Source organism: Podarcis cretensis, assembly GCF_951804945.1.
Source record: "Podarcis cretensis genome assembly, chromosome: 4".
NCBI lineage: Eukaryota > Metazoa > Chordata > Lepidosauria > Squamata > Lacertidae > Podarcis > Podarcis cretensis.
In genome coordinates, this window is record NC_137173.1 from 80053067 (window position 1) to 80070009 (window position 16943).

Below are 16943 nucleotides of genomic sequence, written 5' to 3' on the forward strand. Positions count from 1 at the left end.
CTGCTGTATTTCCCCCTCCTCCCCAGCGAAAGTTTCATTCATTTATCTATTTATATCATTAACCCACTCAGTGCCTAATGACTTTGCACATGCAGCAACATTCCGCTTGCAGAAATATTGATCCTACAGAAAAGCTTTAGTTGCAAAACCGCAAGTGGCAGCTGGTGCCACTGGTTCTAATGATGGCAATTGAAAGAAAGCCCAATCAGAGACTGAATGGCTGCCCCGACTGAAAGGTTTGGGAACGTAGCAGCAGATGGGATAGGGCAGAGGTGTCCTCATGACCCTGACATCTTACCTAAGGGCACGGATACACCTGAAGGACCTCATATGCTTGATTTGAAGATAAAACAAAGGGGAGTGGAATATGCACACCCTGAGCTCTTGGAGGAAGGGCGAGAAGACATGAAATAAACAGCTGTGTAAAATTCAGGCTAGTTGCAGCTTAGAGAATCTTACGAGAGAGCATTATGCCTTATAAGAACATGGCTATGTGCACACCATACATTAAAGAACATGACATCCTCCAAAGAATCGTGCGAACTGCAGGTCATTCCTCAGAGAGCATCAAGTCTGGCACCTTTAATAAACCGCAGTTCCCAGAACTCTTTGGTGAAAGTCACGTGCTTTAAACGTAAGCCATGTGTGCAGCCCATGTTGATTTCTTGTCCTGATAACACAAAGGTCTCCAACACTGGGATTTAATCAAATCAGCCAAAAGGAAAGAAGCAATTTATTGTCACACTGAGGTCCTCGAGAATTTATTTGCCAGCGCGAAATGACAAAACACTGCTCTGTTTCCTCCAGGAGTAGAATCAAATAACACTGCCTTTTCAAATTCCAGCTGTTTAGAGGCTGACTTTTCCCTTTCGGGATGAGTCAATCATGTTTGCCACAATAGAAGTTCAATATAACTTCCACTGTGCCTCACCTTTTACAACACAAAACCTCTCTTGGTAAAGATAAGTTGTAAACAACGCTCACTTCCATGTGCGTACAAAATGGCTGGCATTCATCTAAAAAGCTGTAATTGAAACATCTCACTTGTAATCTTCTGTTTGATTCCTATGCAGAAAGAAAAGAAAAGTGGTCTGCTGAAGCTTCTGGCAGGAGCATCCACAAAAAAGAAATCCCGCTCTCCTCCGTCCATGTCCCCAACACATGACCCTCTGGCAGTGATGGAAGGGATGCTGCAGGGGGCTGTGGGACCTGAACTATCCTCTCTCTCTAGCCACGGGAGAGCAGGCTCATGCCCAATTGAAAGTGAAATGCAAGGAGCGATGGAGATGGAGCCTCTGCACAGAAAGACAGGCTCTTTGGATTTGAATTTTCCTATTCCTTCTCCCATAAGGCAGCTTCCGCCTTCAATGGCAGCCATCCGTCCAGAACCTAAGCCATTTTCTCGAGAAAGGTATGTCATCCAATTAAGCGTGTTTACTTGTAATTTGGGTTAGCTGCCATCCTATGCAGAGTATTTTGTACAGAAACATTTTCATTTTATTGCAAGGTTCCTATTTTATTGCAACAGCATCCCTGGGTTGGCCATCCAGCCTCTGATTAAAAACCCCTAATGAAATGCACTCCCCATTGAGGGCTACCTGGCACCAACTTCATCATTGTTTTGGGGCCAGGCAAAGATATTTTTTGTTTTCCAGCACATTTGAGGAGCACCAATGACTGGATTTCTCCCCCACTTTGATTATGTTCTCATATATAAAATAAAAATGGAATAATGTTGTCATGCTGCAGTTCACATGACTGCTGACAGGTGGTGTTTCAAACTGCAGCATGACAGCAAACTGGGCTGTCGGAGCTGCTAGACTCTTGCAGCAGCATTGGAGGCCAGAGAGGATGGAGATGGAAAGGCAGGCAGGCCACCCCAGCCAGCAAGTTTGTGAGTGGGCATACCAGACAACTGAGCATCCTAAGCATGCATGTTGGCAGCCCAGGCAAACTCCAGAGGTTCTAAGGAGAGAGGGGAAGGTTGGTTTTGGTGAGGAGGAGGGGTGACTTTGGTGAGGGATGGGTTGGGTGCAGGCAGAGTCAGCAAGGGAAGAGAGCAGGGGCACAGCCCCTTGTTTTTAATGTGTTTGTATATTTTTATTAGGGGCATGGGTGGCGCTGTGGTCTAAACCACAGAGCCTAGGGTTTGCCGATCAGAAGGTCGACGGTTCAAATCCCCGCAATGGGGTGAGCTCCCATTGCTCGGTCCCTGCTCCTGCCAACCTAGCAGTTCGAAAGCACGTCAAAGTGCAAGTAGATAAATAGGTACCGCTCTGGCAGGAAGGTAAATGGTGTTGCTGTGCGCTGCTCTGGTTCTCCAGAAGTGGCTTAGTCATGCTGGCCACATGACCCAGAAGCTGTACGCCGGCTCCCTTGGCCAATAAAGCGAGATGAGTGCTGCAACCCCAGAGTCCACCACGACTGGACCTAATGGTCAGGGGTCCCTTTACCTTTACCTATATTTTTATTGCATCACTGTATTTTATACTTGTACACCACATTGGGACATTCTATTACGGGGAGCAATTAATAAATTCAATAACTTCATTAACTCCCTGCCTGCTGTGATTCCAATCAGCCACTCCCCACTCCCAAGGCTGCTATTAGCTTTTTTTAAAAAGCAAGCACATTATTAAGTGCAAAGACTCCATTTTTAACCCCCAGAGATCATGAAAAAAACCCCCACCCTATAGCAGACTTCTGAATGACCAAGCATATGTGGGAAATAAGAATTGTTTCCATATTACAAAAAAAAAAATGGTTCTCTGTGTGTGTCATAATTCACAACAGAATGTCTGGGCACGAGGGCTAGCAGATTTAGTAGCAAGACTGCTTTATTTGGCTACTGTTAGGACAAGTCGATAGGAACATTCCCAGACTTGAAAGCATTGAAGCCTGCTCCATGACGCCAACGGTTGTATTTCCACCAAAACCCAGAAAAATTTAGTCTTACTATTAATTTACATTTTTTTCTTCTAACCAGGCATGATAAAAATACTGCTACGCTCTTAGCCCCAAGAATGGAAGTTAAGCAAGGGCAGGATTGTGAAGCTGTTGAATGGAAAATGCACAGAGCCAGGCGGCCAGCCTGTGTTCTCATTGTTTGCACAATAAGCTGCAAATGGAGTTATACAGATGGGCCTCTTAAAACATTACAGATAGTGCTAATTGCACTTTGTAGTAGCTGAGAATTCAGATCCTGATTTTCAGGCGTTTTGATTCCCAGAGTCTTAAATCCTCTAATTGAAATAAGCTTAATTATACTCAGCGGGCAAGGTTTTCTAATTGATTTATGAATTAACTTCCATATCACTGGTTTATCTGCACCCCTTAACTGATCATATGGTTCTTTATGCCTATAAATGAGGAATATTAATTACCTTTGCACACTAGGAAGGATAATGCCTAGCCCTGGATCATTTGAGCAGCTACATTAAACACTTGTCTGGAAGTTCATTCCACATCCATATGTGCTCATTAAGTCACCCAAGTGCTCAGTAGTACAATTTTTAAAAAATAAAATAAAATACATGTGTGAAGCTGCATTTCACATCTGGCAACACACTGACTTTTTCATCTCCACATCTCAACATGTTTGCTTGTTTGTATTTTACTGTATACATAATTTGTTCAGTTCTATAGATGAAGTAAAGTGCATGGGTGGGTTCAGATGAACAGATTCATATTTTATGCAGCACTTGTGGCTTGACACCCACAAATACATAAAATACGGGAGAGTTAGGCAACTCTAATAAAACACAGTAGGCACAGCTTCATTAAATGTGAACCCCCAAAATTGGAATCCCCTTCAAACGGATGCTAATATTTTTTACTTGTTTTGTACCCTAAGCCCCGCATTTTGTACCCCTCCATCCGAGTACCCCCCACCATCTAGCCCAGGCATAGGCAAACTCCGCCCTCCAGGTGTTTTGGGACTACAACTCCCATCATCCCTAGCTAACAGGACCAGTGTTCAGGGGTGATGGGAATTGTAGTCCCAAAACAGCTGGAGGGCCAGAGTTTGCCTATACCTGATTGCAAGAAGCTACCTAACACTCATTGCAAGAAGGAAAACAATTGTTAATTACTGCAGTGCATTTTGTGGGGCTTCCCAAGCCTTGGGGGTCATTGCTTGTTGTCATTCCTACCTATTAATGGGCTAGATTTTAATTGCAATAAAAGGTAGAGGAATTAATCACACTGATTAATTGTTTGCAGCTTGGAGTGGAATTCAGAGCCGACTGTGCATTTTGTAAGGTATTGTGTATGAAACTAATCAGATAATGAAGCCCAGGGAGGGAATGGCTCATATTTTCCTTCACTGTAGCACATTCTAGCCTGAATTTATTCCAATTCTATTTTCTTAACACCTGCTTCCTTCCAGTGCTGTTTGCCTAAACATATAACCGCTGTAATCAGCACAACTGAGATAATCCAGTTTCATCACTGCGAGAGCTGTCAGGAAATGCCTAGGAAATGTTATTTACTTAATATTCCTGGTCCTTATAATGCTGAATTTGCCTGGTCTGGCTGATCAGTGGAGCAGGAGACCCAAGACCCACCATTCGTGCTATATTTTGCAAAAAAAATTCAAATACGTGGAAACGTTTTGGCAGATAGCAAATCCCTATGTGCTTATGTACACATAGTCTCCCTTTAGATACTATGTAGCCCTTTAGAGTTTTGCCATTTGTAAATTGGGGTGGGAGAGACACCAATTTATTGTGTTATGAGCTCTGGTTTTCCACATCTGCTTTGAATTACAGTTGGACAGTTTGAGCAGATGCGGAATGCTTCTGCCACTACGATGCACCTAAATTTGAACAGTTCGAAGTAAAATAAAATGTTGCATTTCCATTCACCAGGAAGATGGGGTCCAATAAACTCTGCCCTATTTTGCTTATTCCATTATGCACATCCATACACGGTTGCAAGATTTGAAACCTGGGATCATTTTAGCTAAAATTACTCAAATTGAATAATGTAATTAGTCAGCACTGAAGCAGCATGTCTAAAATAATGTGAACATTCATTTGCATAATGGCTGAGATTGGCAGTGCTTCGCAAAGTGTAGCAGAACTGCCCATGGCAGTATGATAGACTTTCTCCATAGTTAGCCAGTAGTCGACATTTCAAACCCTATTACTTGCATTGGCACACCCGGAGGAAGTGACAACCTGATTTACTGGTGAGGGGGAAAGATGACCAGCTTATTTTGGATCGCTCATGAGCAGGGATGTTGGAGAATTCTGTCAAAAATGGAAACAGGAGCAGCAATTGCCAATGTTTGCTTATACCTCCCGTGTCCAGAACAGAAATCAATCCAGTGAATACAACTGGTACAAATTGTGCGTGTGTGTGTTCCCCATTTGCATAGTTTCCTTCACAATTAAATGAATGGGATGGAATAATTTAATGACAATGTAATTTGTGTCATTAATTGCACAAATTACATAATTTCACCACAGCAGACAGCATGACAAATAACATTTTCGGCAGAAAGTGAACTGCAGCGGAACAGAAACAGGGCTGCTTGCAACAAATACAAGACAACTGCCTCCTTACATCCCGACTCATGAGCGCTATATTTTACACAGTTGTGCAATCATGTCAAAATACACAGCTTTTCTCCAGGCATTTCAGATACAATATGATGCTCAACAGTGTTATGGTGACCCCTCCTATGCTAACCAATGATGTTACACTGATAGTGAAGGGTCATGCATCTGATCCATGACCAGATGCTGGCAGCCACTCCGCTAAAGGAACAGCGAAATGCAAGTATAATAAACAAAAGAAGCCAGTGACTTTTTAAATATATCCTCTTAGCTGAAAAGCAAGGTACAGAGATACTCTCTCAATAAATCAGCTTGTGTATTTGCCTGGCAGCTACAGATGGCCAGGAATTCTATGCAAGCCTGTGAGCAAGAAACCAAGCAGGCTGCTGGAGCGAAGATGGTCTCTGAGCTGCATCCAGATAGCTATGTTATGGGGCAGTAATAAACATAAATGCTAAATAAGTAAAATGCAGCAGGCTGCTGAAGGAGGAACGTGCCTCCCTGTCCCTTTTCTGCTACCACCCAAGGCTGGTGAAGCATTCTGCTGCCTAGTAACTTTTGACGGCTTATTGATAAAACTGACATAAATATATGCATTGTGTAAGAGTTTCTGGCGTGGGAACTTTCCACAGCATCATTCCCAACCAGGCTATGTGGTTGCTGGTTCCAGGTGTAGATCTCTGACCCTTCCAGGGAGTAGAAGTAGAACGTATGAACCACCATCTGCAATAAGGTCTACCCTTCTGTCTCTTAAAGGTATCGTGTTGTGGTCCCCTATCCCCCACAAAGCGAAGCCGAGATTGAACTGAAAGAAGGCGACATCGTGTTTGTCCACAAGAAAAGGGAGGACGGCTGGTACAAAGGGACCTTGCAGAGAAACGGCAGGTCAGGCCTCTTTCCTGGCAGTTTTGTGGAGAGCTTCTGAGGGCTTGAGCTCCACACTTTTTGGACTCGAAGGACCTTTCACAGGAAATTCCATAGCACAAAAAAAAAAAGAAACAGCGAAGGGAAACTTTCCTAATATCCACTGCCATAACAAGAACTGTAATTATTATTTCCAAAGACTCCGCAGGCTCTTTGATATTCAGCCCAGGAGATGAGGTCTCTTGCTGTGCTTTCAAACCCACGTACGGTACATACAAGCAGTCTTGCTGTAGGCGTGCCTTCCGCTCGGAGTCGAAGACTGAGAGGACACACATTCGGGTTGTATCTTAAGCTAAAATCCAGCCGCCACACTTTGTGTAAATGATAAAGTATGTTTTAAAAAAGGGGGGGGGAATTAAGAAACTTGTTATATTGCTGTAATTTATTTGTCTGAGCTGCAGTGTTCTTATTACTGGCCTATGCAAGAGGGACTTGAGTTTCAAGAGGGGTGCAAGGGGGACTCTTGAACTTGTCTGTTTTCCCAGGTGGGGGTAAAGGAAGCTCATGGACGGGACGCAACCCGCTGAAATCTGCACATTGTTCGGCTAGACAGAACTTGGGAGTCCAAAACATTGCCAGCATTCCTTTCTAATAGATACCTCAAAATATTCTGCTTAAGAATACTAGTCAGGGCCTTTTCATACAACGTGCACCCCCAGAAAAATATTGAGAGTAGCGTTCCCAGTGTCAGGCGAGTCAACACTGGAAAAGTGCATTTTCCCATGACTTCCCAACCCATTCTGAAAGCCAAATCCTATGTGTGACAATGGACCGCATGGCCAAGTCACGTCGAGCAGTGTGGACACCACATTGAGACTTTTTCTCTTGTCACTGCATCTCCTGTAGTTAGCTTAATAGCGCATCAAAGATTTCATACGAAGAGCCAACAATCTGATATGCTGGACTGACTATCATCAACTACATGACGTTTTAGTTAGCCATTACTTTTTCTTTCCTTTGCAGCATTTTAATTTTGATTGTTGCTTTAATGTATTTCAGATAAGAGAGCTTTTATACAATATACTTTTCTGATGCAAGAAATGTTATACATTGCAAACTCCATATAGATAAGGAAAGTCCTACTTCACATACATACGGCGCTACTTTTCATTTAAAAACCCAGTTAAGAAATACTTGATTTGGCATATCTGAATAAAAAATTGTTCTCAAGTATGCAAAAGATCTTACCGTTGCCATACTTGCTACTGACATTGAAGCAACTGGGGCCAGGATACAGATAGGACCACAAGCAGAAGAAATCCTTGTGAAACTGTCTACATCAGGAGTTCCCAAACTGGTCTACAGTGGTACCTCGGGTTAAGTACTTAATTCGTTCCGGAGGTCCGTTCTTAACCTGAAACTGTTCTTAACCTTAACTTTAGCTAATGGGGACTCCCGCTGCTGCTGCGCCGCCGAAGCACGATTTCTGTTCTCATCCTGAAGCAAAGTTCTTAACCTGAAGCACTATTTCTGGGTTAGCGGAGTCTGTAACCTGAAGCGTATGTAACCTGAAGCGTATGTAACCCGAGGTACCACTGTATATACTACCTGTGCTCCATGAGTTTCATTCAGTTGGTCCAGCACGTGTCTATGGATGAAGATGGGAGATCCCATATCCATTGCATTAAATAGACATATTTATTTTTAATTGTATTTTATTGCTCTTATGTCTTATATTCTGTGGAACTCAAATTGTAATACAAAATAAAAGAAGCAATAACAATGCAATTAAAAAAATCATACAGCATCTACGCACTGCAATTGCTGCAACAGGCAGAGAAACCATCAAGTGGCCCCTAGCAATTTCAAGTTGTCCATGGGGGGACATTTGGGGGCCCCTGCTCTATGTGCAAGGCTTTGCACAAGCTACGCATACAAGTAGCTTCGTGAAACAAGCTTCCACATGGGGAAAGTGTTCTCTGAATGCACCTCGCGTGAGCTGGTTTCACAAGGAATATTACCTTGATCTGCTTGTGGAAAGCAAATCTCTGGATTCTGGTCAGCAACTACTATAGAGTGTGACCAAAAAAAGAAGAAGTAAGAGATGGCAAATAGGCAAAGCGATTGAATTCGATCCAAAGACGCATGAGTGGAAGGGAAACAGCTTGCTAGTGGCATTCAGCAAACCCTTACGAAAGAGATCACACAGTGCTCTAATAGGTATGCTCCACAGCAGTACTCGTGCTTTCAACTGCAGGAGAACATCTGTGGATTTATGCAAGGCTATTGCATGAGCTGTAAAACAGCTGTGCTGTGAGAGGAAGCCCCGCTCCACACCAGAAGGGCACCTTTGGATTCAACCCATTATTCATTGACTGAATGAAATTCCATTGGTTAGCTCAGATACCTACACATTCATTTATCATTTGTTGTATTAGAAGATACTCCTATGTGTATTTTTGTATCCTTTATTGTCGCTAATGTCAGGCTCCTAAAGATCAAAACCTTTCTCTTGCTTTCTCCGTGCAACCAAAGGAGGGGAGCATGGAGTCGGAATCTTAAGAATCACTTAAATATACAGTGGCCTGTTCCTTACACACAAATATATTGTGTCGGAAGCCTCTTCAAAGCATAGTACGCTGTCTAGACAGCGATAATTACTGGAGATTTGGGAGCTTTTCCAGGAGGATTCATTTTAATTGACTTCTACATGGCAATAAAAAGAACACTGCAGGTTCCCGCAAGCACAGAACGCTGGAATTCTTATTTCTCTCTGTCTCTGAACATCAGAGAGAAGATGGCTGTAATTACCACTATCAAAATGTGATTTGTTTCTGTAGAAATGTATAGTTCTGAACAGTGGTTTTCTAACCTGGGTCAAGCTACATAATAATAATAATAAAATATTCAGGCAATAGAAGCTTCCGGCAACCAAGAACTTAAAGGTGCAATAAATAGGAAGCGAGAAAATAAACCTGTCATAAATCAGCTGTTGACATCTGTTAAAAAAATTGTCAGAGAGACAGAAGGATATTTTTAGCAATGTCTTTTGCTTGGTTTAATTCAGGCAGTGTATACTGGAAACACCACCCAAAATCTTCCCATTGTTGTAATGTATTACTTTGTCCTGCATAAGCTACATTCTTCTCATTCTAAGATATGGGCAGAAATCAAGAGACATAGCCCGTTGCTCCTTCAAAATGTAGGGTAATGTTTTTTTACTCTCTTAATTTTAACATGCCAGACTAACAGCCCAATCCTAAAACTTGCTGAAACAATCATCAGGTACTTGGATAGATGAGGCCCATTTCTGATGACACCAGCTCTGAGGGCAGATACTCATGCACAAATAATTATGGGGTGCTAGCTATATTCTAGGAAGCCATATTCGGTGATGGAAATATTCAGATAATCTCTCTGTTATATATAGAAAAGCTGGTACAACAATACAAACAACATGTATTTCGTTCACCAGGGAGTCTGTGGCATACAAAGATTAAAAAGAGGATATGTGGAAGTAGTAAAAGTGAGTTCAAAAACATTTCAGCTGTTCTGTGGGATCCTTTAGGTAGAACGTCTAGCTTTAGCTAGAGCTACCCTAGAGCAGACATGCCTAAACTTATTTGGCTCAAAGATTGGAATCGCCCTCAGCCAGCCCTGTTGCACCCACAGGTCAGTGATGTGGCCACCCCACACTCTCACACGGGCACACTGCCCCCTCCCACAGCAGATCAGCTGACAAGGGAGGTATGGCCACCTTCCTGCTCATCAAATCATCCTTCTGATGACTGGACAGGGAACCAATTTGCGTCCCTGTCAGATTCGCTGGGCCTCATGCCTTACTAAATCTCTCCAACCCCTGCCAGGGCTGTGTCAACTTTTATGGTTGTTTCTTTCGCCACTGCTACCAAACTTGGAGGGGCTTGAGGGTGGGCCAGGGGAGACCCCCAGTTCTACAGGAGGCTAAGGCTCACCTGTGCCTTCCCCAAAGGGGAGTTTACCTGAGGATATCGGCATGCCCTTATTTCCAGCTGTCACTCGTCTCTCAAGCCCGTTTCGATTATACCCCCAACACACACACACACACACACACACACACACACACACACACACATATATACCAGGATCTGCCCTTCTTGTCTCTCCTGTAGATGGGAGTGATTTAGGCACTGGTCTGGCCAGAGTCAGCCTTCTCATGAATTGTCCTGAAGCGCACACTTTGGCCAGCCCATTCTGTTCCCTCCTTCCCATCTACCTCTTCACATCATTTAAAAACAAATGACACAATCAAGGCAAAGCTTAACACTTTTAAATTTCGTTTTCCCTACAAGATGTTTGCATACGTGCTTAAATTTCACCTTAAACTTCAAAATACTCGGGGGGGGGGGAAACTGCGTATTGCACACTAAAACATGTAAGAGTGCCATGATGCCATTTGTTTATTAAAAAAAAATGAAAGAAAGCAAAACTAGCTGTTTCAGGAGGGGCTGTTAGAGGAAGGAAATAGGTGGGGTGTGCAACTTAACCCTTCCCCTGCCTGATGTTTTGTTCCCAATTGCTCCCTGCCCAATACAGGATTCCAACCATGTTTTTGCATGCGTCTTTGACACATTCAGGGAAGAGCTGCTTGGGAATGTGATTTGGAGAGGGAATACAGTGGACGGCATAAGAATAGGATGGGTGCTCGCTTCTCTGCCACTTCATTGCTCGAAATCCCCACATCTCAGAAGTGGCTTTGCTGGTTTTTTAAAAAATGAACTACAGTACTTTTACATGTGTTAGCGTGTAATGTGTCTGTTACCCTTAAATATAGCTGTAGCATGCCCTGGTCAATTGTGACTTTTGACTTCAAGTGTGAGAATATCTGTGGCCGGCAATGTAAAGTGTCATTTCCCCCCCGGGGGAGGTAAAAGGGTGGTGGAAATTCAGAATTCCTCCAGCTGGGAACCTGAGATGATGGAGTGTTTTCTTCACCAGCATCTGTATTCAGAACTGAGAAAAGATGGAAGGGAATGGGCAAAAGAAGATGGTTTCTATTCTGATTTGCTTTGGAATTATTGCAACCAATTGTTTGGACCAAATCCATGTTGGTGCTTCTGTAGTTTGAGCAAGGAAACATTCCTCTCACAAGTAAAAAGGGATTAAAGACCGTGCATTCTCCCACTTCCTATGATACACGTTTGTTTTTTAAAAAATTAAATCTCAAACAGTTCAGGACAGTGCACATAATTATATGCTTAATACTGAAGGCTCTCTACAGTGGACCAAAAATGGTGGCTGTTTGCCATCGTTGTGACAGCCCCTCGTACATAGTGTCAAAAGAGTTTTGCACGAATAAGTCAGATGTGAGCATTGTGTACTTCAGCTGCAGACGGGCAGATTCAGATAACCACACAACTAGTTCCACGCATCTAAGGCGGGTTCAAAGATGTTTCCTGAACAAATCCTCCTGCCCAGTGCTGTATGGTAAACCACTTTTGAAACCGAGGGGAGCATCAAAGGGTAAGGTTTATTGGGGTAGGGTTGCTGTTCAAAGAAAAAAGGCGCAAATCTTCCTAGGCACACAGATGTTCATGCATGCACCTAAAGTTGCTTGTTCTTTGATAAACAAGGCCACCCCTTATCTAGAATTGGTTTCTTTGCTGTGCTCAGAATATAGAGCAGCGAAGGATCTTAGCTCTTGCATAGCGTATTCAGCCAGCCATTCACGCAACAGCAGCACCAAGGAATCATCACCCTTTGGCAGGGATATTATGGCCACTGTTGTTTTGCCAAAAAGCTTTTGCACATCTCTGTATGAAGGTGTTAATCCATAATCCACAAACTCCACTAGGACAAAACGCAACAATTTGCAAACACATCTTTTCTGAATTCAGTATTTTTAAAGGTTGTGCCACCCACTGGCGGAGGAAGAGGGGGGCGGGGAGAGCGCACCGCCCCCGGCAGCACGATCCCAGTGGGGTGCCATCGCAGCTGCCCCCCTGCCCGCACTGGGCGCTTTGCCCCCTCAGGCAGCACGCCACGCCTCCAGGACATGCGCCACGCCCCCGGGGTGCACGCCAGCCACGCCCCCGCCTGCTCTCCACCACCACCCCCGCTGCTGGAGCATGAAGCTCTGCCACTGGTGCCCCCACATTCACTCTGATCCCAGCTTAAAAACCCATCGCTCGCATTTCCTCTGAGGATTAAGAGTTTCTTTGACTGTTTGAAGCTCCAACAACATTTGAACAACAGATCTTAGTTCTCATCTATCATGGTAGCTTGGAGAAGTCTCCTGTAGTAGTGGATCAGTTTCACGTATGTAGCACAAACACAGAATGCAAAAGACAAGGCAGGGATTCTGGATAGTGACCTCTGTGTGAAAAGTATTAGCTCTTCCGGTGGTCCATGTTGATAAACGGCATTCAAAGGACAGGAAACATGGGGAGGGAAGGGGAGTGTGTGCACACACATGTGTGCGTTTCCTAAGACAGAATATGAACAGAATTGTCCTGGCAGCCTTGTTTTGTAAAATGCCAGGTTTGTTGTACTGGAGAAGGTTTCTGCTAACTGAACAAACCCTTTGTACTTTGCACAGTTCAGGAAAAAAATGGTTTTTGTTACACATGGATGTTAACATACAATTTTGAAAAAACATCAATGGTTATTATGAGTACAAATGAACTGCAATTACTGTGTTTCTCATCCTTTAAATAAAATAACCATTAATGTAACCCAAATGAATACGTGTGGTTCTTTCTTTAATTGAATGGAGAGCAATTGTTGTTGTTGTTGTTGTTTAGTCGTTTAGTCGTGTCCGACTCTTCGTGACCCCATGGACCAGAGAACGCCAGGCACTCCTGTCCTCCACTGCCCCCCGCAGCTTGGTCAGACTCATGCTGGTAACCTCGAAAACACTATCCAACCATCTCGTCCTCTGTCGCCCCCTTCTCCTTGTGCCCTCCATCTTTCCCAACATCAGGGTCTTCTCCAGGGAGTCTTCTCTTCTCATGAGGTGGCCAAAGTACTGGAGCCTCAGCTTCACAATCTGTCCTTCCAGTGAGCACTCAGGGCTGATTTCCTTCAGAATGGAGAGGTTTGATCTTCTTGCAGTCCATGGGACTCTCAAGAGTCTCCTCCAGCACCATAATTCAAAAGCATCAATTCTTCGGCGATCAGCCTTCTTTATGGTCCAGCTCTCACTTCCATACATCACTACTGGGAAAACCATGGCTTTAACTATACGGACCTTTGTTGGCAAGGTGATGTCTCTACTTCTCAAGATGCTGTCTAGGCCTGTCATTGCCCTTCTCCCAAGAAGCAGGCGTCTTTTAATTTCGTGGCTGCTGTCACCATCTGCAGTGATCATGGAGCCCAAGAAAGTAAAATCTCTCACTGCCTCCATTTCTTCCCCTTCTATTTGCCAGGAGGTGATGGGACCAGTAGCCATGATCTTCGTTTTTTTGATGTTGAGCTTCAGACCATATTTTGCACTCTCCTCTTTCACCCTCAATAAAAGGTTCTTTAATTCCTCCTCACTTTCTGCCATCAAGGTTGTGTCATCTGCATATCTGAGGTTGTTGATATTTCTTCCGGCAATCTTAATTCCGGCTAGGGATTCATCCAGCCCAGTCTTTCGCATGATGAATTCTGCATATAAGTTAAATAAGCAGGGAGACAAAATGCAGCCTTGTCGTACTCCTTTCCCAATTTTGAACCAGTCAGTTGTTCCATATCCAGTTCTAACTGTAGCTTCTTGTCCCACATAGAGATTTCTCAGGAGACAGATGAGGTGATCAGGCACTCCCATTTCTTTAAGAACTTGCCATAGTTTGCCATGGTCGACACAGTCAAAGGCTTTTGCATAGTCAATGAAGCAGAAGTAAATGTCTTTCTGGAACTCTCTAGCTTTCTCCATAATCCAGCGCATGTTTGCAATTTGGTCTCTGGTTCCTCTGCCTCTTCTAAATCCAGCTTGCACTTCTGGGAGTTCTCGGTCCACATACTGCTTGAGCCTTCCTTGTAGAATTTTAAGCATAACCTTGCTAGCGTGAGAAATTAGTGCAATTGTGCGATAGTTGGAGCATTCTTTGGCACTGCCCTTCTTTGGGATTGAAAAAATAAGAGTCAAAGGCCCAATGGGTCGGCCTGTTGTGCATGAAACACCAAATCATTCTATGGTGATACAGGGCCAGGATTTTTGCTCACATGCTCCTCAGTTGCATTCCTGATTTGTGGCAAACCATTGTTTGCTCTTACATTGGAACCAGCAAATTATGGTTTGCATAATCAAACCAAGGTTGTAAATCCGAATCAAACCCTGGTGTGATCTTTGTTTTCAGGGCAAACCCAAGCCATAGTTTCAGGACCGGCTCTACCATTAGGCAGAATGAAACCACCACCTCAGGTGATAGATGCTAATGAGTGAGAAGTAGACAAGCCAAGTGTGCTGCCTGGTCTGCCTTGTGCCTCTTAAGCTAGCCTGCTGCCCTCAGATGCAGTGACATGCTGCCCTGTTAGCAGTGTTGAAGCAGGATTCCACTACCGGACAGCCTTTGAAGATGTCATGGGAGGAAACATGATTTTGTCCTTTACCTCAGGCAGCAAAATGTTTTGGTCCAACCTGCAGAGTTTTCCAGTTTGGATGAACTGGCAAAATCATGCTTTGCTGCAAACCAGCAAGTCACGAATTAAGAGGCAGGAGGAGGGAGAGAAAGCAAAAGTATATGAGCCCAGTACTCAGCTTGTTTTGTTGTTTAGTCGTTTAGTCGTGTCCGACTCTTCGTGACCCCATGGACCAGAGCACACCAGGCACTCCTCTCTTCTACTGCCTCCCGCAGTTTGGTCAGGCTCATGTTTGTAGCTTCGAGAACACTGTCCAACCATCTCGCCCTCTGTCGTCCCCTTCTCCTTGTGCCCTCCATCAAAGTGCTCAGCTATATAGCACCAAATCATGGCTTGGTGTTATATGTGAACTTGATCCAGTTATTCCAAATGTAAGCCGCAAAAAAAATCCACACCCAAATTTTCTTGCAAAGGGTTACATTCTGTAATACTTGGGTCTCATTGCTCTTGAAGTTTACTTGTTCAAATCATGGCATTGACCAGTCCAGCTCTTAATCTACACAAATGCAACCATCACCTGCTGCCTGATCCTTGGAACTGGAGATGCCTAGAGACTGAACCTAGAACCTTCTGCATGCAAATCATGAGGCTCTACCGCCAAGCTCTCTTTCCTCCCCAATTACTTTTGATTTATTTGAATGCTGCACATAAGACATATTTATGAATGCCTACCTTTTAAATTCTATTCATTTCTCTGCACATCTGGCCTGAGCCCCATCAGTATCAGCCTGTTAAAATTGTTCCCGAGGATTAGACTGACATCCTGGGGCCACCACCATCAATGCTCCATTTAGCAACCATAGGGTAGCTCAGGAAGGTGTTTACACCGGGGAAATTCTCCTTGGTGCGATTTGCGGGAGCAGCCTCTGTGAAGGGATACTGTCAACTTCATAGGATTCACTACAAGACACCAGCAATTTCACATGTCTGGACCTAGGGGGTCTATTCTAGGAAATGTCTTGGGAATGTTATGCATTGGAGAGAGAAACTAGGTCACACGGCAGTATGAAAAGTAAGAGGCTCTATGGTGTAGACTACACACAGAGACTGCAACAAGAAAACTGAAGCTGGATGCAGTTAGTTTGCAGAGCTTTGCTTCCAGGGATTGCGGAGCCTTGAAGTCTTCTTTTTATTTTTTCTTGGAACATTCCAGTTTGTTTTCAAAAAGAATGCTATGCCTATTTCTAAACTTTCCTGGAAAAAAGATCCAGCATTTGTGGTTTTTTCACAGTTCCATGAGCCCTTCCTGACCTCAGCAGCTCTTTACAGCTTGGCAAAACTGGCAGAGGTAATGCTGCGTTACGCCGTGCCAAGTCAAATATATGATCTGTACACTAGCAAGAAAGCCAGTGCATGATAACAGTCTGAGGGGAAACCCCCATTCCTCACATTGCAGACATCCATCTAGATCCTTAAATTATTTTCAGAGTATTTACAGTTCAATTTGCAGCTCCTGCTTGAGGAAAAATAAACCATCAAAAGTGTGAGAATGGTGATTTGAACACATACACCAGTACATTCCATGGTATTTATTCCATGGTGTGTTTTCAAGACCTGCCTTATTCCCGTGAATGCAATATGTTTTAATTGTGTGGGGGTTGGTTTGTTTTTTAGTTCTGAATGTTAAATTGTGGTATCCCACCCTGAGGCCAGCTGGTGAAGGGCAGGCTATTAAATTAATAAATAATTCCCAGGGCAGAAAATGTGTGTTCATGACACTTTGCGTATCGGTCTGAATATAAGCATCACTTTTTTTTTTTCCAAATTCTGACCATGAAAATTTAAAAGTGTGGCTTAAATTCACGACCTTACAAAAATTGGCTTTTACGGTATCGCTGCTGAAACAGACATACAGTGGTACCTCGGGTTAAGTATTTAATTTGTTCCGAAGGTCTGTTCTTAACCTGAAACTGT

At 43.7% G+C, this 16943-nt stretch overlaps 1 protein-coding gene across 2 annotated transcripts in view; it reads left to right on the forward strand.

Moving 5' to 3' along the window:
- Nucleotides 1-7806, forward strand: part of SH3RF3 (SH3 domain containing ring finger 3) — a 203105-nt gene extending 195299 nt beyond the window's left edge. For both annotated transcript variants that reach the window (XM_079972571.1, XM_079972570.1), the window contains 2 exons: nt 1074-1411; nt 6318-7806. In XM_079972571.1, the coding sequence (XP_079828697.1) occupies nt 1074-1411; nt 6318-6486 (507 nt within the window). In that variant the 3' untranslated portion in view covers nt 6487-7806. The remainder of the gene's footprint in view (nt 1-1073; nt 1412-6317) is intronic.
- The last annotated feature ends 9137 nt before the right edge of the window (nt 7807-16943 follow it).